This window comes from Ursus maritimus, unplaced genomic scaffold (genome assembly GCF_017311325.1).
Source record: "Ursus maritimus isolate PB19 unplaced genomic scaffold, ASM1731132v1 scaffold_22, whole genome shotgun sequence".
Classification (NCBI taxonomy): domain Eukaryota; kingdom Metazoa; phylum Chordata; class Mammalia; order Carnivora; family Ursidae; genus Ursus; species Ursus maritimus.
The window spans coordinates 5,215,963-5,241,149 of NW_024424675.1; the positions used below are offsets into that span (position 1 = coordinate 5,215,963).

Sequence of the window (25,187 nt, forward strand, 5' to 3'; positions counted from 1 at the left end):
CCCAGGCTCCCACTCTCTCATGCAGCTCAGCTGCTCAGAGGAGAGCAAAGAGCCAAAGCAGGGCCCAGGCCCCAGCTGTGACAAGAGTCTGGCCTGTGGTCCCTCTCCTGGGGATGTAGATGAAGGGGTGGTGAGGACAGACCCTAGTAACTCTGGGATCTAGACATGGAGGAATGCGAAGCCTGTCCAGGAATCCCAGCCCACTTGGTACTGGACTTGAGGTTGGTTGACACTATCCTGAGAGCACGGCCACAGGCCCCATGCCCACTCCCAAGGACCCCCTGGCTTCTCTGGCAGCTTATAGGCATCAGGAGGTTGTTTCCAGAGCCATATTTAGAATAAAGACTGAAAACCCTGATCAGACAATGTGTCCATTGACCCAGCCTGTAGCCCCTTCCAAACTCGCCATTCAAGTCACTGTCCTGGGAAGGGGACTCTCCCTGCTGCCACCCCCACTCTGGAGCCTCAAGGCCTGGGGTCAAACTCTAGCTCTGATTTCTGAGGTATGTGCCCTGTGAGTTGCTTAATTTCTCTGTGCCTCAGTTTCCTCACCTTGTGAAATGGAAGAAGGTAATACCTACATCATATGGGGCAAGTCACTTAACACCTCGGAGCCTTACCCCTCCATCAGCACAATGGGAACAAGAAACAGCTACATGGCAGGACAAACTAACGCACACACAGTTACACCTTTCATTGCTGTGTAATGCTTCCCAGTCATGTCTTACAAGATGTTGGACTCCTAGCAGGTGAGGACTATGCTTATCTGTCCCTCCCTGTGTCTGCTCTGCACCACTCGTTACAAAGCTCCCAGGAAATATTTCTTCATTTGATGGAGCCCACGGTATCTAACACACAAATTGGTCTAAACATGACATAAGCAATCTGTTCCCAGGGACTAGTGACTTCTCCAGGTCTTGGCTTACTTGGTTATAAAATGGGGAGGGTGACAGACACTTGAGTGGGGGTGATCAGAGGAGAGGATGTGCAGAAGACCCCAAGCACACTTCTCCCCTCCTCTTTCTCTTCTTGGTCTGGGAGCAACACAACTGGACAGCTGGATTTGTACATTATTTCTTCACACCTGTCCCATTTCTCTCTCTCCCACCCTCCCTTGTAAGCATCTTCGTAGGAGATGAGGAATTCTTAACGATTTGGTTGATTTTTTTTTTTGAACTTTGGGGCAACTCTGATGCACCTGGACTGCTGCTGGGCCCATCTGCACCTGAAAAATGAAATAGGGGCATCCCTGGCCCATAAACCTGGTGGCCAGCTTACAGGAGAGGAGCAAAAAGCATCGAGTGACCTTTCTGCTCAGGTCCCATTCTGGTGCCTGTGGGCTGACAAGAAGTGCTGTGGACATAGTGGGCCACTGGAAAATCAAGTCTGGCATCATCTGGCATCTTGTCCGTAGCCATTAATATTCTGGGGGGCACCGGCTCTTATTTCTGTATAGGAGTCCTATTCCTTATATGGAGCAGCTGTAGGCCTTTCTTCTGCCCATGCTGGTCATGTGACTTGATCTAACCCCAGGGCCATGGAGGCATGCCCATTCACCCATGACAAGAAGGTACAGAGCCTCTGAGAGTGCCTGGTTATACCCCAGGGTTGAAGCTCCCAGTGACTTGCCTGGTGAGTGTTAGCTGGGCAATATCAAGACTCCTGTGTGTATCCAGAACTCCAGGCTCTTCAGAAGGGGGAAGTCACTCAGGGGCTTTTACTGTTCAAACTATAGATCTCAGAGTTTTTTGGGGGGAGGTGGATCTTTGAGTCAGACTGGACCTTGAGAATATTTTTCTCGTTTAAAGTTGAATAAGCCAAGATCCCAAAGGGCAAGTGACTTACTCAAGGTCACAGAGCTGGTCACTGGTGGCTCTGGACAGAAGGCTCCCCTACCATTGAGCCATCATGGAACTCAACAAGCTTAAGATATTAACATCCTCCCCTAGTCGTACCCTCTCTCCTTTGGTAGCAGGTCCAATGTCATCACCCAATTACCCCAAATACTAACAGAGAGAGCCCCTCCTCACTCAACTGATTTGAAGATATCCAAAGCAGCATGGCTAACCTGCTGATGTCCAGTGAGTATGATTTCTTTGCATCTTGTCATGAAAAATAGCACAATGGGGAAAAACTGAAGTCTTTCCATGTCCTACAGCACAGGATACCCCAGTCCCTTCACTTGTCATGCTGCGTTTCCATGGCAACATCATCACAAAATCAAATTACATGAATATATTCACTGAAGAGCTTTTTCCTTCCTTACCAACAGTTTTTTTTTTCCTTTTCTTAAGTGAGGGCCAGCAAATTTGATAAGGGATGATATGGTCAATTATCTCTTCAGTCATGCTGAGCCCTTTAGTTTGAACAGATTCCTCTCTGAGCTGACTTGTCTATTTACTATAAGGGAGACAAGACGATTCACTTTTTTTGCCATTTTTGGTATAGAAGAATATGGTTCCTTGGCCAGCAGAGCAGAAAGTGGAGCAGGACCTTCAGGCAGCTGGCCATCAGTGAATATTCACAGGCGAGCTAGGATTGAGATGTGGGCACACAAGACAGCAGTACAGATGGTCCAAGTGCAATCAGAGGAAGGGTGTATACCCAGCTACCTAAGGTGGGATGAGCCTGAAACGTTTGAGCAACAGGAGGACAGGTGTGTGGGGTTGAAGTGTGGTGTGCTCTTCAGGTGAGGTGAATTTGGAGAGATCAGAAGGGCCAGGAAGTGCACCTGAGAGGGAGATTCTGGTCTAGGTAAAGGATGATGTTACCCTGGATGATGGCCATCCCAGTGGAGGTGGAGAGAGGGGATGGGATGGAAACACAGGTTGAAGGTGGAATGGCCAGGACTTGTTGATGGATGTGGGGGAGGGGAGGAGTCAATGCTGATTCCTGAGTCCAGCCTGAACAACAGGGGGAGTGCATGGTGGTGGTGACAATTGCTGAGGTGGCCAAACTAAGGGATAAATGGGTTACAGGGGAGAAAGGCAGCTGTCTTTTAAAAATTCATAGCTCCATTTCAAACTATACTCTGACTCCATGGCAATCCATGCTGAGTTGACAAGGGAGAGATTACAAGCGCGCACACACACACACCCTTCATTTCTCCGGAGTCTCACTTTAAGTAGTCATGCCTAATATGTTAAAAATTATTTCCAATTGTATTTCTAAAAAGGGCAATCGTATCCATAGATGTGCGTCTGTGTGTGGAATGTGTCCATTCTAATGTGTTATGTGCATATGAGCCTCAATGTTTTTTGCTCCCCTACAGAGGAGAGTAATGGGTCTTGCCTCAAGCCAACTCTGTAAAACCAAAAGAAGTGATGAAGTCAAATAAACTTGGGCCTGTGTCCAGGAGAGGATGAGAGGGCCCAGCAAATGCCAAAACTGCTGGTCCCATCACAGCTTCAGATGCTGAAAAGTATTATGCTAACTGCCAAAAATACATGTCTGCCTTAATCCCTGCAGTCCACGCACAAAGGAAAAGACAGTTTTCACAAGTTCAGGAAGGGAAAAAATAGATCCTCAGGCTTCTACCTTTGCGCATAAGACCAGAACCGTCCAAGCACCAAAGAAATAGATGACAAGACAGATTCCATGATTACCTCTGGAATCTACTCACTGGCAGGGAGCTAAGGATACATCAGGAGAATCAAGGAAAAGCATCCCAACCAAAGACCCAAGAATGAGGGCCATGTACGGACATGATTTGCATACTTGCTTTGAGATTTCTAGGTGAAAAAGCATGTCACCAAGAAATCTATTTGCAAACAGCTCCTAGAACTGATGGGAGAAATGTGAAGAGAACCTTAGGAAATAAAACTCTTGAAGAGAGTGCCATAGGTTGTCAAGGACACATGGCTTTACAAGGGTAAAGAGTTGGGTAAATAGGCGCCATCTTGGGCCCAGTTTTCAGTGAGTAGGAAGAGTTGATGGTTGACAGTTTATTCTAAATGTCATGTGAACCAGGGGAACTGGCTCCAAATTCCCCAATGAAACAGCTGGTAAGCACTGAAAGGGCAAATTATCTTTGGGGTCCTTGTGGTTCCTGAAAGTATAAGAACAAGAGAGCACCAACAGCAATGGGAACAATTCTGGAAAATCTTCAGGAGCTTTTGAAAAGAGCAAGAAGTTCCCTGGGATCTCAGGGAAAGGGAGGGGTCCCAGTAGAATCCTGGTGTCTGGGCAAACAGGCCTTTCTCATTGGTGGGTCCCCCAGGCTGAATGGGCTTAAGAAACTAAAGCTACGTTCCCAAAGCCCATCTCCGCTCATCCTTAACTGATAACACAGTTTGAGTACGTTTCATATGTGCGCACCGCCTTTGGTTGCTGAAATAATGCCTCAGTAGATCAAGGCCAACCCTTTAGGTAAAGAATTAAGCTTAACAGAGTTAGAGGACATTGTGATTATCATTAATGATGATGTCTGTTTAGTTGCTATGCCTTTGTGCAAATGTTCAGGAAGGACTTTGAGTCATAGTGAAACAGACACATATCTGTAGGGGAGGGTCTCTGCTGTCATTGGATCTTTGTAATGCCCAAGCTACCTGGACAGCACCGACATCATGGTGAGAAAAGCATGCCACTGAAGTAGGAAGCCTGTGGATTCTTGTTGTAACTCACTCATTCCTGCCTTGGATGCTAGGGTATCCTGAGCATTTAACTCAATATACTTCCCTCAATGAAGATCTATCTCCAAAAGACCATCTCATTATACTCAAGATTGATGAATCCCCAGAGCCTTAGGAAAGCATAATATTATTTTCATTACTTAACTCTTACCAGCCTAGTGAACAGACACTATCCCCAGTAGCTAAGATACCAAGTCGATTTCATTCATTCACTTACTCACACACTACACTTTCAGTGAGCAATTCCTGTATGCAAGGTGCCATGCTGGGTGTTATGAGAACATAAAGATGACTAAAGCATGGTCCTAGCTCGCTAACACTCATCTGGGAAGGGGGGAGGCAAGACACATGTTATTGACGGAGGGCTGCCTGCATGAAGTTTCTTGGGGGATGAACAAAGAAAGTAGGGATTTCCTACTTCTCCTTATGGGAAGTAAGAGAAAGCTTCAAGGAGAGGACATCCAGCTGCAGCCTGCAAGAGAACTGCAAGGTGACTACAGATAATGGGGAGCTGGCCAGTAAACAGGGGCAGGGAGGCCCCTGGGATTTCTTAGTGGGTGGTGAAGAATCCATTTTTGCTATGCTATCATACACAGGTATACAGAAGAAAGGAAAAGAAAAAAGACTGAACACTGGTTGACACATGGATGGTGAGGACACTCTGAAATAAAAATAAGGACAATAACTAATAATTAGGAGCATCTCCTAAGTGCCAGGTTGTGCTCTAAGCACTAAGATAGCATCTCAGAAGCAGATACTACCGTTATCCTCATGCTACAGGGAAACTAAGGCACAGAGAATGAAGTTTACTTGCCCAAGGCTATTAATGTACCTAAAAAGAGGAGTGAGGCCAACATTTGAACCCAGGTGGTCTGACTCTGACACCCAATTCCCTCCCTTCCAAGCCAGCTTGGCCCTTTGCTGGTAGGGGATGTGACAGGGGTAGAGTTCTGAGTATGACCAGGACACTGCACTCAGGACATTGATCTGGTACGAGTAGTGCTGAATTTCAATGGAAAGGAAACAGACTGAAGCCAGGAAGATCATTTGGATGGCCACCATCCAGACACAAGGGGACCCAAGACAGACCCACGGTCCTCTTGCTCCTATTATGTCAGAGGCACTGGACTAAGCATGTTGCCTGCTTTCTCTTACCTGGCAGTGAAATTTCTATGAGGTAGGTGCTAGCCTCATCTGCAGATACAGATAAGGAAACTGAGGCCCTGAGTAATAAAGGCCATGCAGGCAGTCTGCGTAGGAGTCAGGGCTCGCACTCTTGACTGTCGCACAAATCCCAAGAAATGGTAGAACTAACAGAACTTGCCAAGTTCAAAGTCGAACACCATGCTGGAGGGAACCCATGGAAGAGAACAAAGGCTTTGGGACAAGACAAGAAGGGTCTGACACGGCACACATGAGGGGAGTGCTGACTGGTCTTCCTTAGGGAAGTATGGGAACACTCCACGGAGTTCACTCAGTGAGAGGGACAACAGCTTGCTCCACTCCCGCCAACCCAAGGGGGTTCAGACAGTCCGTGGAAAGTTACAGGACCTCTGCCAAACAACCAGCCTCAGGAGTTCCTAACTGGGTGAACTCATACAGAGAACACTTGCTGGCATCTGACTCTGAAGGTGTTGCTGGGGAGAAGATGCAGAGAAAGGCGTTGGCCAGGATCTTCAGGAGGAGCTCAGGGTGTGGGCACAGGTGCAAGTCTGCTCCTATCTGGGGCGGCCTGGCTGGGACGTGTCATGCCCACCCTTGTCCTTGGCACTCACGTTCTTGGCACACCAACCCAACAACTTCCGTCTACTGACCGGGGCTTTGGAGCAGCTCAGCTTTCCCAGAGGTGCAGCCCACCGCAGTGAGGGACAGGAGGCTGCCATTTCCCGCACCTCAGGGTAATCAGAGGGGCAGGTTCTCCACGCTCTGCCAGGCTGCGTGGGGCTAAGCTCCAGCCACCACGACCATGATGTATAACTGACCTTACCACACAGCCTTTACAGGCTGCCTCCCTCCTCTGCCTCACCCTGCAGGGTGCTTCCCGGCATCATCCCCAAGAGGAAGCCCCTGTCCTTTACTCCTTGTCTCGGGGTCAACGTTTTGGGGGGAACCCTGCCCTAGACATGCATCTTGGCCACAGGAGCTCCTCAGATACAGATCTGAGGTGGAAACTGGCTCCTCAGACTGTGGAACAGGCTGCAGATCTGGGTCCCTGGATGCAGAAGCTTCTGGGCTTTAAGGTTTTTTGTTAAACTTGGAACTCCTATCTGGAGTCTCTATTTATACCAGAGGCAAGGTTAGGGTGGGAGGCATGATAGAGGGAATAAAAAACAAAGTTCCCTCCAGATAGCACTAATTCTGATGCCTCGAGGCATGATAAACGCAGGTCTTCTACTGAGGTTCTCCAGAGAACAGAATCATCAGGAAACCATTGACAAAGATCCCCACCACCGGGTACCAACATTTAAAATACATGGAGTATTTTCTGATAAATTAGAGCACTTACGGGACTATTTTATCCACAGTGTTTTGTTGAATATTTGATACAGACCAGTTCCTTAAACTAGGGCATATGATAAATCCAAATAGCAGTACCTCACTTAGCTTTGGTACTTACACTTTTCAAAGGAAAAACTACTACAAAATTTTAAAAAGTCAACACATAGCTACTGTGCATAAATTGTGACTGTTGGCAAAATCATCTCAGAGGAACACATAAATAAAATTTATTTTCCATATAACAAAATAAATTAAAAAATACAGACAGTGGGGATGAGTGAAGCAAATAATAAATACATAAGATGAAGAGGAGCATACAGCAGACTGCAGATGTCTGGCCCCCACAGGGAAATGTTAGGTGTCTAAGTCATGTGCACACTCTCTGCCCTCACGGTTAGGGGCAGATTTCATACTGTCTGCTCCAGGGCTCATTCCCAAGCTCTTTTTATATTACGCTGGGCTCAGGACATGAACCACAGAGACAGTAGATGAATTCATGTCCCCCCTTGGTCTGTGGATGTCTAAAAGGGACTGGAATCTCCAAATTCTGCAACTCTCCTTTTAGAGAGGGACCTAGTTTGCATAACAATAACAGCGGATCATATCTATTCAACCCGTGCCTTAGAAGCAGAACTGGATACCAGGATTCCAGGGCAAGTCCTTCAGTTGGAAGCAGAGGTTCCCAGAAAGCAGCAGCAGACAAGCAGGAAAAGGAGCCGGGGAAGACTGGGCAGATAATCAAGGTGTTATCAAGCAAGGCGCTGGCTGGGCACCGAGAGCTTCTTCCTGCTCTGGCAACTCTGGGCAACAGCGCAGAACAAATGTTTCGTTTAGCCCAAGTGAGGCATGAAGGAATGTAGGTATTTACCAACCAAGCCCACTCCATCTGAGGGCTGCTTCTGGGCTGTCCTGCATTCTGGTGAATGGGCTCCGGGGACCAGAAGAAGCCCAGAGTCATGGGGGGGTGGAAGTTGGGGGGGCACACACAGGTTGCAAGTACTGAAGGGGTAGAGGTGGGGTATTGTCTGCCAAGAGCCTGGCGTGCCTGCCTTCAGGTATTCCTCAGAGCAACCTGATGAGGTGGGTGCCATGTTTATCTCCAGGGACAGATGAGGGAAACTGAGGCTTGGCAAGGCAAAGCAACTTGCCCATGGCTATGGAGCTAATAAATGAAGACCAGGACTGGAATGCAGATGGGTTTCATTCCCAGAACATGCTCTACCCCATCTTCATGCCAGCTCAGGGGTGCTGGGGGACATCAATCTCCCAGCAAGCCCATGGGACCTAATGGTTAAACCTGAGCCTTCTGAAGTACGTCCCAGGAGCAAGGAGGGGAGGGAATAACTTAAGATCTATTGAAACATAATAATTTACTCTCTTTGTGCTAATCCTCTCTGGACGCCAGTTTTAGCTTTGTGTTGACACTGACAAATTAAGGACATGCTCAGCACTTTTCCAAGAATAAACAGAAAATTCCACAAGCTCTTCTAATCATTTTTTCTCTTCCAGGGTGAAATCCCTTAACTAAACACGTCTGCCCAGCGAGTGAACTGTTGCTGGGACCTTGCTGACCAGATCATACAGGTTCCTTTAAATTTCAAAAACCCCACAGCAGCCTCTCTCCCAGAGCCCTGGGTCTGGCAAGACACCAGCTGCAGAGAAGCCGATGCCCCCTGTCTGGCTGCTCCCAAGGACAGGGCTGCTTCTGAATGGATCTGGCTCTCGTCCCATGACAGGTGTTTGAAACTGGTTAATCATAGGTGAGCCGTCCTTAGAGGGGTGTGGGATGGAGAGAAGATGAAGATCAAAAACCTACCATTTACTGAGCACCAACTATGCACCTTCCAGTCTACAGATGTGGAAACTGAGGTCGGAAGTTCTGTGACCTGTTCCAAGGCACTGAGCTTGTGGGTGATACACAAGTGTCCTCATGCCTAATCTGGATGTCCTGCCTCCTCTTCGAACATCCCGTTGGACCCTGGCAATGTCTTTCCTGCATCCCATTGGTTTGAATTGCTAAACCCAGGCTAGCCCTTAAATGGAGTGAGGGAGCAACACCTCTTTGCAGGCAACCTTTCTTCCTGTCTCTGCTTCTTGATTTCAAGCTCACAACATAAAAAAGGAAGGGCAGGTGCTGAATCAGAATCCATCTGAAGGTTTTCTAGGGCAGCCCCCTGCCACAAGTGGCTATTTAAATTTATGTTAATTAACATGAATATTTTTAAAGAATCAGTCCCTCAATCACACTAACCACACTTGGAATACTCAGCAGCTACATACAGGCCAGCAGCTGCCCTACTGGACCCCGCAGGCAGAGAACATTTCCACCAGCATGGAAAGTTCTATTAGATAGGGCTGGTGTATAAAAGTTGAGTTGTTTCAGAGCCAAAAAAGCAGAGGGATAGCCTTGGAAAGAAAAAATCACCCCTGGGGTGGAGGTGGACCGAGAGCTTTGACATGCAAAGCTGCCTCTTAGAGGGCTGGTGTGAGGGGGCGGGTAGCGGAAGGGGCCCCCTCCACCTCCTGCTGGTAGCCTGGCCCTTCTGCCCCCTAATAACCGGCTGTTGCAGCAAATAGTTTATTCCTTGGCTCTTAACAAAAGCAATCTGGGCCCCAGGGAGAGGAGCACATCCAGAGAAACTACTCCAGATATTAAAATTAAATAGCAGAGAGAACTGGAAGAAACTCAGGCCATAAGGAAATGACATCCCTTGGTGAGACCCCTTCCAGACAGCTTCCCCCCCCAGGACTGAAAGGGGAACAGACAGCCTGGGACGTGGGCTCTCCCCAGAAAGGTCCCCCACCCAGCCACTCCAAGAACACATCCGAATCAGCCTTCACTTTCCGCTCTGGGTGGAGGGGGTTAGCTTGGGGTTGGGGTCGCAGAGCCCAGACTCCTCCTTCAGGAGCTGCCTCACCCTCTGCACCTGCTGCTGGCAGGCCTGTGCTTTGATCAAGCTGACTGGTTAAGACCTGACCCAGGGGAGGGCAACCAATAGGCTGGCTGGTGACCCATGGTCAGGCAGAAGAAATGAGCCGACTCTGGGGCTGGGAATTAAGAAAGAGTGAATGGTACAGGGAGGGAGCAAGGAGAGCAGGTGCACAAGGAGGCCAGCATGGGAATAGAGATGGGGTGGACAGGGAGGGTGGGATGGATACATCCAGGTCATCTAGGCACTCTGCCTGCCTGGGAGCCCTGGGAATACAGCAACATTGAAACAATATGGAATGGACCTAGCAAAACCACAATTCCAGACGGAGCCTGGTATCCCCCCTGCCTCACATCCCCAACACTTCCTCCGATGCCAACCGGTTTCCTCCTCAGCTTTGGAGAGCAAACAGGTCTTAATGGAACCATGAAACAGAAATTAGCAATTCTTTGAGTTTAAAAAGTAGGGTGATCTGGGAATAAGACAATTTGGATGGAGGCTCACAGAGCCAGGTTCCCTAAATGCCCCGACCAGATTAAAAAGTCCTTGGGCTATTGGAGAAAAGAAATACGGACAGGATGTGAGAGTTCAGGAAAGCCCCCATGCTTGGGATCCAGCCCCGGTCACCACCATATGGAGATGCCACAGGGATGGACATCAATGGCCCTCATTGCCATTCCCGGAGAACCTCCACATGTGGGAGCCCTGACTTGATGACCCAGCACAAAAATCCTGCCTCTAATTCTGAAATGTCCCACCCTGTGAATATACATGAGCCCCTAAAATCAGCACTGGATATTGGGGTGCAGTGAAGACGGAGATGTGGACAAGGGAGTCCCCACCACTGGGCAGAGTGGGCCTGAGGCAGATGGCCAGGGACCTCCCAGTGGTCCGTGCATCCTTTTTGCTGCCTTGGGAAGCCTGGTGTGGCCCCAGTGGTGGCTGCCCTAATGCTCCACAGAGGAGGAAGTCCCTTCTGCGTGCACAGAGTCAACACCCGAGTTTCCTGTGGGGTTTCTCCAAGCATACCCAGGTTTTAGAATACAAAGATGGACATCAGAAACACTCTCGTTGCTTTCTTTCCTGGGCTGGTCCACGGATGGGTCTGAGTTGTTGGACCATCTCCCCACCAGATTCACTTAGCAGAAATTTGCCTTCATAAAGGCTATACCTTCATTTTTAGGAGTGTGATCATTTATACAACCTCTCTCACACACACATATAGAAATATCCGTCTGCCAGAAAAGAGGAATTACATTAAAAATGTGAAAAGACGACTTGAAGCTTAGGAAGAATATTTTTGAAAGCTGACAAGGTACACAGAGAGTATTTCGGCAATGGAAGTTGACTTATTAAGGACAGACCCATTTTGAGAAAGAATTTCAAATATTGATTATTTAAAGCTTCTTTTACTAGATGAGAAAATGTATAGCTTGGCTTATAATCTCAAAGATTCAACTATCTACTAGCGGGATAATTAGCAAATTTCACAAGATATTCATAAATCACAAAATTATCCACAGGCTTCTCGCTCTATTTAGGGCAGCCTCCATGAGCTTGTAGGGTGCAAATTTCCTCACAGACAGAGAATACTGCTTTTCGTGTCTCAACATTATAAGACTGGCTACAAAGCAGGTTCTAAGACCAGCGTGTTTTCTTGGGGATATTCACTGTTGATAAAGTTATACCAAAGATGACTTTCCACACTAGTAAGGAACCCATACATAAAGAACAGTCAGAAGGAATAGAAATATTTTTTTTAGGGCAACCTCAGGATTTAGGGTTTCTGAAATCCACAAAACCAGAAAGATCCAAGGGAAAACGAAAGCTGCACATTCGGAAAGTTTAACCAGACGGCTATTTGATTTCCACGAAGCTCACACAAGAGAGGAAAGTATTTGTGTGAAAGTCAAAGGAAAAGAGAAGCAAGTTATGATAGCAACAGTTTAAAAGACTGTTTTGGGGTATCCTCAGAAGCATCCATGTCCACAGACCAGGAACTGACTGGGACTGAAGGCTATGAGCTTTATGGGGCCCCACATGAAAAGCAAACCCATGAGGCCCAACTGGAATGGGGAAGTTGGAGTTTGAGTGCAAATGTGAAGTTTAGTCAGGTTTCAGAGTAAGATCTGAAAGGACTGGGTTCTCTGGTCTAGATCTGAAATGACCATCAGTGAATCGCAATAAAAGGACAGCCCCATGGCCCTCTCCCTGGGGCAGGCTGGGGTGACAGGACACAACTCTGGGGCCTTCACCTCACTGGATGGGCAGACCCTGCTCTTCAGGGGCCTAGAGGCAGCTGGATGACATTCAGTCCTCTATACCCCTCTTGATGCCCCTTCCCACTCCTGCAGCGTTCTTGGGGTACTGGGACTCTGGGACCTCTGCCCAAATGGCCCTGAGCCCTTCTCTGTGGCCTGCCTGGGTCTTCGTCACCTGACTAGAGCACAGACCATGCTGGGTCCTCTCTGGCCATGCCTAGGCAAGGAGGGATGGCCAGGTCAGGAATCTGCTTCCCCCCACTTCCAACTCAGTAGCTGAGTCACCTCATGGCGCTTCCCAGTTGATGCCCGCCCCCCACCTTCCCTGTCTTTAGTTTCTGTTCACTGCATTGTCCTTCCCTCTTGAGTCTCCACAGCTTTGATCATGGGTTTCCCTTTCCTGCCTAGAGTTCCTTTTCTCCCTCCTTTGGAAAATGCCAACCTACTCCAACCCAATTTCACCTTCCAACGCTGGAAGAGGCCTTCTCTGCTCTCCCACAACACATGGCACAGAGCATGGCCAGCACTTAACATGTGGCAGGAGCTGTCCATAAGTGCCTCTCCCCACAAGGCTGTGGGCCGCTGCAGCACGAGGCTCTATCCGGGCTTCCAGAGGGGTCCAGCCCAGCGCTCCCATGCGTGGGGGCTCAGAAATGCTTTCTAGATGGCTGAGAACAGGAAATCTACACTTGGCTCCTTGCAGCTTTGACTCATGCATCCATCTGGCTACAGGTGGACCCTGGCAGTGTTTCTTCTTACATCCAATGAAGTTCATCGAACAGTTCCTGAGCATCCTAAGTGCTCAAGCGAGCATGGTACATGAAGGGATAAAAAGAATCTTTCATTCCTGCGCTCAACTGTGCAACCGCTGTTGTTCAATGTGCCAGACATTGTACCAAGAGACTTCCTCATGAGGTTTACGTCTTATATCCTTGTTGGGGAGGATAACACAAGATTTGGCCCTTGACTTCGGGAGGGCACCAGCAGGCCCACCCTACCATGCTCCTCTGCCACATAGAAGAGGTGCCCTACTCCTCATCTGAGACCGACTCCACCTCGCCCCCCCGTGCATGTGTGTGGATGCCCCAGGCAGCAGGTTCAAGCTTCTCTGCCTGGGTCTCTCCCTTCCAAGAGCCAGAGCTGAGGCTGTAGCAGCAGGAACAGGCCATCTGAGCAGAGAATTGCCGAGAGCATTAAAGGGGTGGAAGCTGACCGTGGCCCCTGGACTCCTTGCTCCTGTAATATTTACAATGCAGGGCCCAAGGCAGGAGCTAACTATGGTATTAAATACTAGTGATGACAAAGCGCTAACCTGCAGGCTTGTGTCTACTCTTGCAAGGGAGTGTCTAAGGGGGATTGATCTGTTTTTGTCCTGCTTTGCCTTCATACTCCCCCTAAGAACTGTATTATCACAGAGACCAGAGGCCTATGGCTAGTCTTGGCTCATGAAGAGCAAGGCAAATGTACTGTGCTCTGTCTTCATTGGATTCAGAGGATCTGCCAGGGGAGGTGGGGACAAGGGCCCTGCCACCTTAGGGCCACAACAACACCTCGGAAGAATGGAAGCTCGTGCTATTTGTGCTGAAAGTGGGACTCTCCTGTCGCAACTGTCAAAGCATACGGGTGCTAACGGCTACAGGGGAATTCTGGATCCAACTCAATGACTGGGTCTCCTCAGCCTGGAGACAGGGGAGCCTTCTCGGTGCCAAAGGTGGCAGCTGGCATCCATATTAATTGCTCTGCACGTGTGACTCTCCTGAAGGGCAGGGAGGATGGCAAAGAGTCTACTTTATCTGGTGTTCTTATAGAATGTCTTTGCTAAAACAAGACTTCTCATGCCTTTTCTTCAAGGGGAACATTCCAGGGGTTTGGGGCAAGTGGGGAAAGACCTGAGGAGTTGATTGCTTTCACCGCAGAGGGAGTCAGGCTTAGGGTAGCTTTGGGTCCAGGGAGGCTAAACATCTTGTCAGAAGCCACACACAAAACAAGGACAGTGGAACTGGGCTCCAAACCCATGCCCAGTCTGACTCCAGAGCCCAGCGTATGGACTGAAAAGGAAGGTCTTTGTCCCCTGCCCCTGAGTCATGGTGGGTTTGTGACTGTAATACAATCTGGTGGAAATGATACATGTGACTTCAGAAACCAGAGCATTACAGATCTCCGGTGGGTGGGGGGTGTTCCTCCTTGTTCACCTAATGTCCCTCTCCAAGCCCTGGGCTGTCACACGGAGCCACAATGGAGGGTCACCCCAGCCCGGACACCACACATGAGGGCGGAGAAACCCTCTTGGGAGGGGGGTTCTCCAACACCAGGGGCTCCAGCCCAGCTGCCGGGGTCACTGCCAGACATCTGAATTGTCCCCTCCCAGGCCCAGGTCCTGTGCCACAGCATTCCCTCTGTGCCCCTTCCAAACTCCTGACTCACAGAACCCGTGAGTAACGGAGAGTGGTCATTGGGTATGTCACTAAATTTAGAGAATTTGTTTCACAGCAATAAATAACCAAAATGGAATTAAGAGCATTCCGGGGGAGAGTGACTACCATAGAGACGGGAAAGCACAGTGACGTACCTAGTCCAGAATTTGGCCTGGGTCTTTCTGATTCTGCGGCCACTCCTTAGATATATTTTCACGCACACACTCTCCCCACGCTGTCCAAATGGGGATGAGGAAAACTGAAGGCCTTCCCTCCACTGGGTCTGCTGAGGAAGTGCTAGGGCAGCGGTGGACGTTAAAAACTAGAACAAACATTTATTGCCACCTATTCTGCCTCAGATGCTATGTCAGTAGCGTGATGTGTAATCCATTAATTTCACAAACACTTTGTCTCTACTGTGTGCCAGAAACAGGTCCGGGAAAGAAGCCATGTGCGAGACCTAGTCCCAGGTCTCCTGGGTTTGCGCATGAGTGAGGTTGAGGGACAAGAAACAAATAATGATAGCATACTATGTCAGACAGTGATCCGTGGTGTGGAGAAAAAGCCCAGGAGGGGGAAAGGCGATGGCATTTTAGAGAGGCTGGTTAGAAAAGGGTCCCCCAAGAGGGTGGCACTGGAGGAGAGAGAGCAAGGTTAAATAGAGAGCAAGTCTGGTTGACCTTGGAGCCCACGGTTTGGACTCTGATATCAAGAACAGAACACGTTGTTATCTCCCGGCTGACCTCCTACAGAAGGTGCATTTGGAGACTGTCCTCCATGGGGCGCAGGGGACCCACGCCAGCTATGCGTCTCACTGTGCCCACCCACCACCAGTCAGGCCTCCCCTCCAGACCCTCCAGGCAGAGCCCCGAGAAGGGTACTTACGCAGAGCACGTGGAGAACCACCGCCCCCTGTCTTCGATCCTCGTTGGTGAAGATGTCATTGGGGAATTCGTGCAGGGCTGAAGAATGGAGAGAGAAAACCAGCTCAGAACAGAGGACAATATTTTCAGTGCTGGAGGACTGGGATGCTTACACCAGTCCTTGTTTTAATGCGGAATCCATGAACTTGGATGAGAAAAAAATTACATCTATATGTTCACACATCTCTAAGTGGAATTTAGTGTTTTCTCCAGATAAGAAGGTGGGCGACAAACCTCAAGAGTGTGAGAAGCACTGGGGACTCAGCCCCCAACAGATGTTTTCATGATACATGACTACACTCATGGCAACTCTCACTCACTGCTGCAGCATTTGGGGGGTTTTGGATCACCCCTTGTGATTTAAAGTGTTCATGAGTAACTACATGAACTAACTTCATGCAAGTTTATTTTCTAATACTCCGACAACTTCATTTCAATATGATTAGTTTCCTTTTGCAAGCTTATATGGTTGATCACATGCATTGAAAAATGGTTTTCTGAGCAGATGTGGTCAGGTTAGGCTTTCCTGCATTACCAAGGGGGTCCATGGTACACACAGGGTTACCTCTAAACTGTCCCTCCTTTCCCACCAGGACTGCCTTAGCTTGGGGCCTTGGGCCTTGGGCCGAGGGCCAGGTACAACACCCCCCTGCTCTTTCATTCCCTTTTCGAACGTGACCCACATTTGCCACCAATGAACTGGGCTATCAAGCACAGAGCTGCTCGTACCCCTCTCCCTGCTCCCAAACCTTCTCTGCTAGGAGATGGAAGCCCCACTCTGTACACTGGCAATGCCAAGCTGGTCCTGGCTATTCCCTACTAGAACTTTCTTCTCTTTTCCCACCCTTTTATACTTCGCATGTGCTCGTTCACTCCATTACTAACTGCGCAGTTACTGGGTGCCAGGCTATGTTCTCACTGCTGGAAATTCGACAGTCAGCATTGTTGCGTGTGCTCTCATATTCTTGCCAGACAGGATCATTTGCCATTTCTTGAGCACACCGTGCATTTGCTTTCTTTTTATATCTTTATCTGCACAGATGATAACATCAGCCTGGGATATCCTGCATCCCCAAATGATCATCTCTCCCTGCCTCTCATAAAATCCCAACAGCCTCATGGCTAGGGCCTCCATAAGGCCTCCTATGGGACCCATGGCCCTCCTCCCTAGAAGATGCATCAGACCAGGCTCCATGGGAAGCTGTGCACACTACCCCGCCCTTGACTCCATCTTCAGCAAATGTGACCAGCTGATGAAAGTGGCATTTTTTCAGATCTCCACAAGCTCCCCGTCCTTCTTCAGTGCACAGATGGGACAACTATCACCAGTCGATGGGGAGGATGTACAAGATGACACCTGCTTGCCACGTGTCTTGCTTTTGGGTTTCCCCCAAAGCAGACCCTCAACCAAGGATTTGGGGATACATAGTTTTTTTGGAGGTGACTCCTGGACACACTGTGAGTGAGGAAGGGGAGGAGACCAGGGAAGGAGGGGAGTCAAAGACAGTGACATTGAAGAATGAATGGGTGACCGCTCAGGACACCTGGGGCCCAGTCCTGCTACAGACCCAGGAAGACTGCACAGAACAAACCTCTGGTTTGCAGCTTGCTGGCCAGGGGTTTGCCCAAGACACAAGCCTTTGGCTATTCCTTGAAAAAGTTCTGCTCTCTGCTTCCAGGGCAGCACCTGATAAAGACATCGTGCAAGTCTTCGCCAGAGCCACAGTGGTGGTGGTAAGGCCGGAGGGTACATCCAGCATATTAAGCATAGATCACCTGTGCATGTCACAAGTGTGATCACACTTGCTAGTTTCGTCTGATCCTTCATGTGATGAAATGGGGGAGATAAGGAAAGACAAGGAGATCATGATCCACCCCCAAGTGGCTTTCCAAGCTAAAACTGTTCCAAACAGGCTGCACTGAGTCCTTCTGATCAATGGATGGGAAAAATGAGGGCAAGCCTTAGAGGATTTCACTTTGAAGACCAAATGACACTGTGGTCTAGAAATTACCAGGAGGAGACAAGGTTCATAGAACAAGCTTGAAGTTCATCCATCAGGCCCTGGGCACTGCAAGGATTCAAGCCACTTTACTGAAGTGTCTCTGTTCCAGCATCTTCCCTCTATGGGCCTAATGCTTCTGGCTGGTTTGCTCTTGTCCAGTGAGTAGAGCTAGCGAAGCCCTCCAGCCTCCCTGATGAGAAACCTTTGACTTCCTCCTCCCTGAAACATCCCTGCCGCCAACAGTGCCTACACAGGCTGGACCTGAGAGACCTGGCCTTTGCAGCCCCCAGTCATTTCCTGCTTGTCCTTCCTTCCCCACCTCCTGGCTCTCCCTGTGCACACAGGATGTCTTACACTCTTACGAGATGCTTTCTCACACTTTCTCCTTTGAACTTCTCTTTGAATTCCCCTGAATAAATTTTAGCCCAAATGACCATCCCATGGCTCACATTGCCCTCCCCTCCCCAAGTTGCTCAGTATGGTCAGAAACCACGAGAAATGTCCCTTTCTGTCCACTTCCCAAACCCAGGACATTGATGGTCTCTGTGGGCTACCCCCGTGATAGGGAGCACAACAAAGGTAAGGAGAGGAGAGGCCCTGCAAGGTGGGCTAGAGACTTTCCAGCACTGACTGGTCCCTATGTTCACCTGGAGTTGCCTAGACCTTGTGTCCCAATCCTTGGTTCTGAAAAAACAACCACCACCATCCACATCTTGGCGACTTCTCCTTTCTGATGTTCCCTTTGTATTACACAGACATTTCAGTGCCCTGAGGAGGTGGGGCTTGGGATGGGCTGTCTGGTGATGGGCTGAGATGGGCTGAGACAAAGGCTCTGGTGGGCAGATGTCCAATGACAAACCTGTGCAAGATGACACGATCACTGAGCACCAGCTACTGGCAGGCACCATGCCTTGCCCTTTATACCCACTATCCATTTTTGTCCTCAAAGAAGGCTATTATTCCCATTTTGTAGACAAGGAGCCCACGGGACAGAGGATTCAGTTCCATACTCGAGGATCCACAGTTGGAAGCTGCAGAGCAGGGCCACCCACACAGCAGATGCAGGCCTGGTAACAACCCTCCTGCTGTTATTCCAGCTCCTGGCATCAAGTTGCAGTCTTACTCTGCTAGGTGGCCTCTTCCTACTTGGGACTTCCTCCAAGTAAGGGATCCGATCAGATCTATGTTCTGCCCACACACAGCAGAGGGAAAAGGTAGGCTGCTTTTTTTTTTTTCTTTCTATTTCTCTGTGTAGTTGCTGTGGGGCTTCTCTGCACTGGCCAGTTCATGGCTTAAATGTGACCATCCTATTGCCCTCCTATCCCCAGAGAATCAGAGACAGAACTAGCATGCTAAGTTAATGTACGGATCACAACAGCCATCACTCTTGAGAAACTGAAGCCACCTTGTGATGGGTACCACGCAAAGCAATAACACGTGGGGACCACTTATGGTCAATGAGGAGTAGAGGTGGGTACAGAAGTGGGAACTGAGGTATGTTCTGCCACTGGCAGGTTGAAGCCAGCTACTTCTTTACTTCCTGCCCCTCAGGGCTTCCTAGATGAGGAGTAACATGGTTTTGAACAAAAATGAGGTTGAGGGCAGCATGTGAGGGGAGTGGAGGCCACGGCACTGCAGACCCACCAGTCTGCATCTGCAAGGTGCCCACCCTTATGCCAGCTCCATCCTCCCTGCTTCTCTTCTGCTTCATCTGTGAGGTAACCCAGGGACCCCACGGTGTAATGATTCGATCAAGGGTACCATGTCAGTAAGTGATACATTACATTCTGATTCCAGGCACTTTGATTTTAAATCCCCCTGGCACTCAACAAACACCCAAGTGAATGAGTGTGATGACCATGAATAAATGGACCCACTAGGCTTCATGTTTTCATTGGGGAAGGGTCTTGGCAGAGGTCTCGATGCCCAGCCAACCCTAGGACCTGGCGGGGGCTGTTGGAGAAGACCATGCTGGAGGCTATGCCTTTGGATGAGGTGGGACCCACAGAGCCCAGTGCTGGCTCAGGAAGACCTGAGGCGCTGTCCGAAGTCCTGGCCAAGCAGGCCACTGGTGGACTTCCTCCTAAAACTGAACGGGGCTGGTTGGTGGCTAGATAAGGGGTGAGTGTGATGGGATTGGTGGGAAAGGCAGAGGAGAGTCAGTGTTCTCAAACTGGTCTGCTTTGAGAACAACAACAAAATTCTTATTTGGTGGTTCACAGCAACGTGGAAAGAATGACCAGGGTCAGTACTCCCCAGGAAGCTTACGACATGGATCCCACTCTGGCTACTTATTCATTATAGATCTTCTGAAAACATGTATTGGGCTGGTGATGAAATTATAACAATAATTTCAAAGAGCTAATGCACAGTTTGCAAAGAAGAATACATATATTTTATTTCCTCTTATAGATTCATTATCTTTTGATGAAAGTCACAAGAAAAGGTTTTTAAAACTTCAGATGGAGGCCCTCTCCTCTTGCTCTCCATCCAATAAGCCTTCCTACATAGGTCCCACATACCTATGTTTGAGACTGGGTCCCTCCAGAGCAGACCTTGAGACAGAGATCTGAATGGCAACAGTTTATTTGGGAGATGATCCCACTGCAGGAGAGGAGGGAGACAAATCAGGTACGGGGCTAAGACAGCAGGCTCATACTTGCTGGGGTCCCTCTGAGAGATGGTGTAGAATATGCCTCAGTGCTGTCCACTCATACTCATCCACCACTGTTGAAGGCTGCCTTAAACACTTTAGGGCTGACCCTTAACACTTCTCAGCTCTACACTGGCAAAGTCAGTGTGCTCGTGGGACCAGAGAAGGCCCCAGACAGAGTCACAGGTGCATCAAGAAATCATCTGCATGTCTGTTGGCCATGTGAAAAATGCCCATCAATTCCTCTTCATTGCTCCCTCCAGTCTAAGCTCAGAGGATGGTTAGTGCACACAGCAGGTGTCTAATAAGTGTTAGTAGGATGAAGAATGCTAAAGGAAGCAGACCCTGGACACTGACTGGGTATGGAATATGACCACCTTGTCCACCTGGCCCAACCGGTCAAGAAAAGGGCTGCCAGCAGCAGCTGAGCTTGCTTCCTTGAGGCCTAGCAAACTCCCTACCTGGTTGGTACAGACTCTGAGGCTCCAAACACACCTGAGAATTGGTGCTTTCAGAACACCTACAGCTGTCTGAAACAAGAATGTACAGATGCAGAGTGGCACACTGGACTAGAAGGCTCCTCCCAGTGCTTCGTGATCTCAGTTTCCTCATCTACAAAACAAGGTAGGGCTGCTAGAGCCTCCTGCAGAGCTAATGGCAGTGCTGATGTCATCCCAATTGCCTTCCATTCGGGTACGCTTCCTCACACCCAAATCTAAAGAACCACAGGCATTTCTGGTCAAGGTGGGAGCTGGATGGTTACCCATTTTTGGGAACCTGACATTGTTCTTGGGCTGGTGGTTAGATTTTGCACAAGGGCCCAGCGTGGAGAATCAGATCTGGGTTTGTATACCACCTTTATAACTCACGGGTTATCCTTTCCTCTCTCAGAGCCCCATTTCCTTCGTTCTTAAAATGGGTGTGTGAATGCCAACCTTGCAGGGCAGCTGGGAAGAGTGCAGGCAGAGCATGTAAAATGCCTCCCACCATCTTCCTGGGCCACCTATTGTGAGTCTTCATAATTATAACAATGATGGGATGCTGGTCCGGCCTGGGGACAAGGACACATTCTTTTCTGGTCTTGGAGTTGAAATCCTCCTACTGACAATTCCCGCCTGCTTTATGCTGGCGTCTGTTTCTCCAAGATGGTGTTTAGTCCGAGGGAGCTGCATGAATGCATGTGCCTCTAGGTACATGCTTCCCCTGTTCAGGCTGTGTTGGAGCCAAATGGCCCACATGGTGTGCTGGAAACAGATACACATCTAGTGGAGGGTTCCCCCAAATGCCTTAAAAATCCTCAAAATCTCTTTCTGCTCCTCTCTTTCTCTCCCCCAATTTTCCTTTTAGTACATCTCGCCAGCTCCGGGGAGCCAGCAAAGGCAAGCAGTGCTGTTCCCATAGAAACCTCAGAGTGGATTCCCCTTACCAAGGCAACAGCAGTCAGTCATCCTGCTTCTCCTGGCTGCTTTCCTGAGTCCTGAGTTTGATGAGTCCAAATGGAGCTTTGCAAGGGATGGAGAGTATTTTCTGTTTTGTTTAGGGGAAAAAAACTGTAGCAGGGACATTCATGGCATCTGTAGACATACTGATCTCATGTTGATCACATGGAGCCACCCAAGATGAAGATCCAAAAATTAGCCACCTTAACATGTTTGAGCGAAAGGAATCTGGGCTGCTGCAACCATCAGAACACTGGCCTTTCATCCCAGGAGCACAAGAAAATACCTCATGCATCTTGTTGACTGGGCTCTTGGGAGTTGTCCTAAGAATTTAGGGCTGACGCTACCCAACTTCTCCCGTGCATGATGGGTGACTTCATGCTTCTGCAGTAGACACTTTCATCCGTCCGGTGCTCCATCCCATAAAGCCCTCTGCTCCTTCTTCTCCTGGCATTAATATTGGGAGAACATCATCAGCCAGCTGTGGTAGTACTCAGCTTCCCATGGAGTCTTCCAGACTCTTTCTGTGGTGCTCTCATCCCATGCAAGTACCCAATAAGTGGTTTTCCAACCCAACTGCAGTCACCTTTGATTCCCACACTGTGAGCTCCCTGTGGACAGGAACCCTGCATTTTTCTCTCTCTGTGGCCAGCACCCACTGGGCCAGTGTCCATGAAAGAGAAAAATAAATACCACGTGAAGACAAGTGTGAACAAACTTAGAGGGACTTTCTCCCAGGGGATGGTTTTTGTACAAACACAAGACAGAATTATGAACTAAGAAATGACATTGAGAGAAACAGTTCAGTAAAACCCCCAGCAACTGGGAGTGGCCATTTGGGCTGTTCACAAATAACCTATTTCTCCTTGTTCTGGAGATCTGGAAGGAATACACTTCTAGGTTCCCTTTAAGGATAGGTGGGGCCATGCGGCTTGCTTTGGTCAATGAAATGGAAGCAAACGACATATGTCACACTTCTAGTCAGGCTTTAATAGCCAGTGTCTGATTCTTTGCTTTGCATTTTCTTGTCTAAATATTCACGGAAACATACGTCAGGATGAATCTTCCATCAGCTTGAGTCCCTGAGCAATCCCACCCCTCTGCCATGCACATTTTATACATGCAACATGAGTAAAAAATAACGTGTTTCTTCTCTTAGCCACTGAGATTTGGGGCTGTTTGTTACCCAGTGTAGCCAAGCCCACCCTGAGTAATGTGAGAGCTAATATGGTGCTCAGCATTCTGCACATGAGGACTTGCCTCATCAATTTTTGGTTTCTTCTGTCTTCTGTCCTTGACTGGGCGAGGACAATTAAGGTTGGAAAGAATTTATCCTTCTCTTCTCTGCATTCCCAGTGCCTAGCAAGGTGCCCAGCACAGAACAGTCACTTAATTAAGAGTGCTTGTTGATTAAATGAACACATATGTCATAACTGAAGGCCCCTGAACAAAATTACCCACAAAGGAATCTGTGTGAAAATGGATATATTCTCAATTTAACTCTCCAAATATTTAGTCTCTGGAAAAGTTTCAGAGACATTTCGGTGCCCTCCTCTTATGCTCAGTGAGGATCAGCAAGCCACAAAAGTGCGGGGGTGGGGGTGGAGTGGGACGTATATGGCAATGGGAGAGGGCAGGGTGTCCCAGAGAACTGCAGGCTGCTGGGAGGTCGTCTTTGGAATCTGTGTCTCAAAAACATTGGAAAATTTATTAACAAATCAATCATGTGCAAATAAACACACAGTTACTCAGACCTTCCCATGCACCAGGTAGCCTACTCAACCCTAGTTACAGAAAGGCAAAGGATGCACCATCCTGGTCACTGAGGCCAGCTGAGTGGACCAAAATATAGTTTGGGGATTAGAGAACACTCAACTCTCTTTGCAATCATCCCAATATTTAAGGATGGAACTAATCTTTATTGAGTCCTGAAAATACCTATTTTTCACTTTATTATGGTTTCTATGATAGGAATCTTTATCCTCAGTTTACAGATAAATAAACCAAGACCCAAAGAAGGCAAGTCATGATCCCAAGTTCCCACAGATGGTAGTGGAGAAGCTGAGATCATGATTGGGGTCTGACTTTCTAGCATGTTGATTCTTTTGTATTAGAAAGGGCAAATTGACTTTTTTCCCCCTTGACTTTTGAGGGCACAACTTCTTCACTTCAAAAGCCAGAACAAGTCTGGATTCGAATCGATTGATGTGTGCATGGAAATAAGACCATGAACAGCATCTCTGTGAAGGAGGATATAACCACAGGTCATGGTAACCAAGAGCCTCAATGTGGGACCATCAAGCTATCAATCAAAAAGATACTACCAATCAAATTTGCTGAGAAAGGTTGTTTCATCCAAATGCTTGTGTGGTGACATTTGTTTACTACAGGCAACCAGGGTTTTGTAAGAGCCTGAAGACCTGGACCTGAAGCCTTCCTTCACCACTTAAGAGTTCTGTGGCCTTGGGGAAATTCCTCAACCTCTTTCAGTCTTAATTTCTTAATGTGCAAAATGGAAAGATGAAAACAATACCAGTTTATGTAATTATTATGAGGATTAATTGTGATGATGTTTACGAAACCTGCAGTACCTAGAATCAGGCAAGTAATTATCAAATGATAGCTCCTTTTACTTTATTAAATAGCAGAGAAAGATAAATATGGACAAGGGGTGTTTCCCAAGACACCAATGTCTTGGGACACTGCCCACATTCCTGGTATCCTACCACTTTTATGCGAAGCAACTACCGGCACCTTCATCTGTTTGCCTGAGGGCTTTCCCCAAAGCGGAGATGGGGTTCTCTTCCCAGATACTGCAGCCTGGATATGCTGGAGAATTAATACTGCTCTTTCCCCAGGTGAAGCCCTTAACCAAAGTCTGATGAAAGGGTGGGTGGATAAACACCTCAGCTCCCTCACCACCTGGGTGAGATAACTCTCAGGTGTGTCCTGCATGTTTGCTAGCACCCTCAGCTGGGTTAAGCTCTGGCTGCTCACTGTGACAACTGGCTTTACAACACTCTTTTGATTGGCTGCCTTCCCTTCCCTGTCTCACTTCTGATTCCCCTATCTGGATCGTCTCCCAAATAAACCTGTACTTGAATCTGCCTCAGGGCCTACTTCTGATGAACCCATACTTAGACAAGGGAAGCTAAGAATTTTGCACTTTTGCACCTCTCCATTTCAACAAAGATTCATTTTTCCAGCAGAGGACTCATCCATATTCAGGTGAATTTTTCCCACAGAAGTTTTCAATGGCAATAGTTTTCAATGGCCTTATTTCTATACATTTATATGGGAATGCTGCATCCTGCTTTGTTGACAGCAGCATGGAACCACCTAACTCCTGAATGCAGGTTGGAAGACTGACTGCCCCTTTTTGATGGTGCTGAAGTTGATCCAACATACCCATGAGAAGCTCCTTGATTTCCACT

General features: G+C 48.4%; 1 protein-coding gene across 4 annotated transcripts in view; it reads right to left on the bottom strand.

Moving 5' to 3' along the window:
- The window catches only part of SLC24A3 (solute carrier family 24 member 3), a 472,778-nt gene that overhangs the window by 175,799 nt on the left and 271,792 nt on the right, over nucleotides 1-25,187 (bottom strand). For all 4 annotated transcript variants that reach the window (XM_040637939.1, XM_040637940.1, XM_040637942.1 and 1 more), the window contains exon 3: nucleotides 15,621-15,697. In XM_040637939.1, the coding sequence (XP_040493873.1) occupies nucleotides 15,621-15,697 (77 nt within the window). The remainder of the gene's footprint in view (nucleotides 1-15,620; nucleotides 15,698-25,187) is intronic.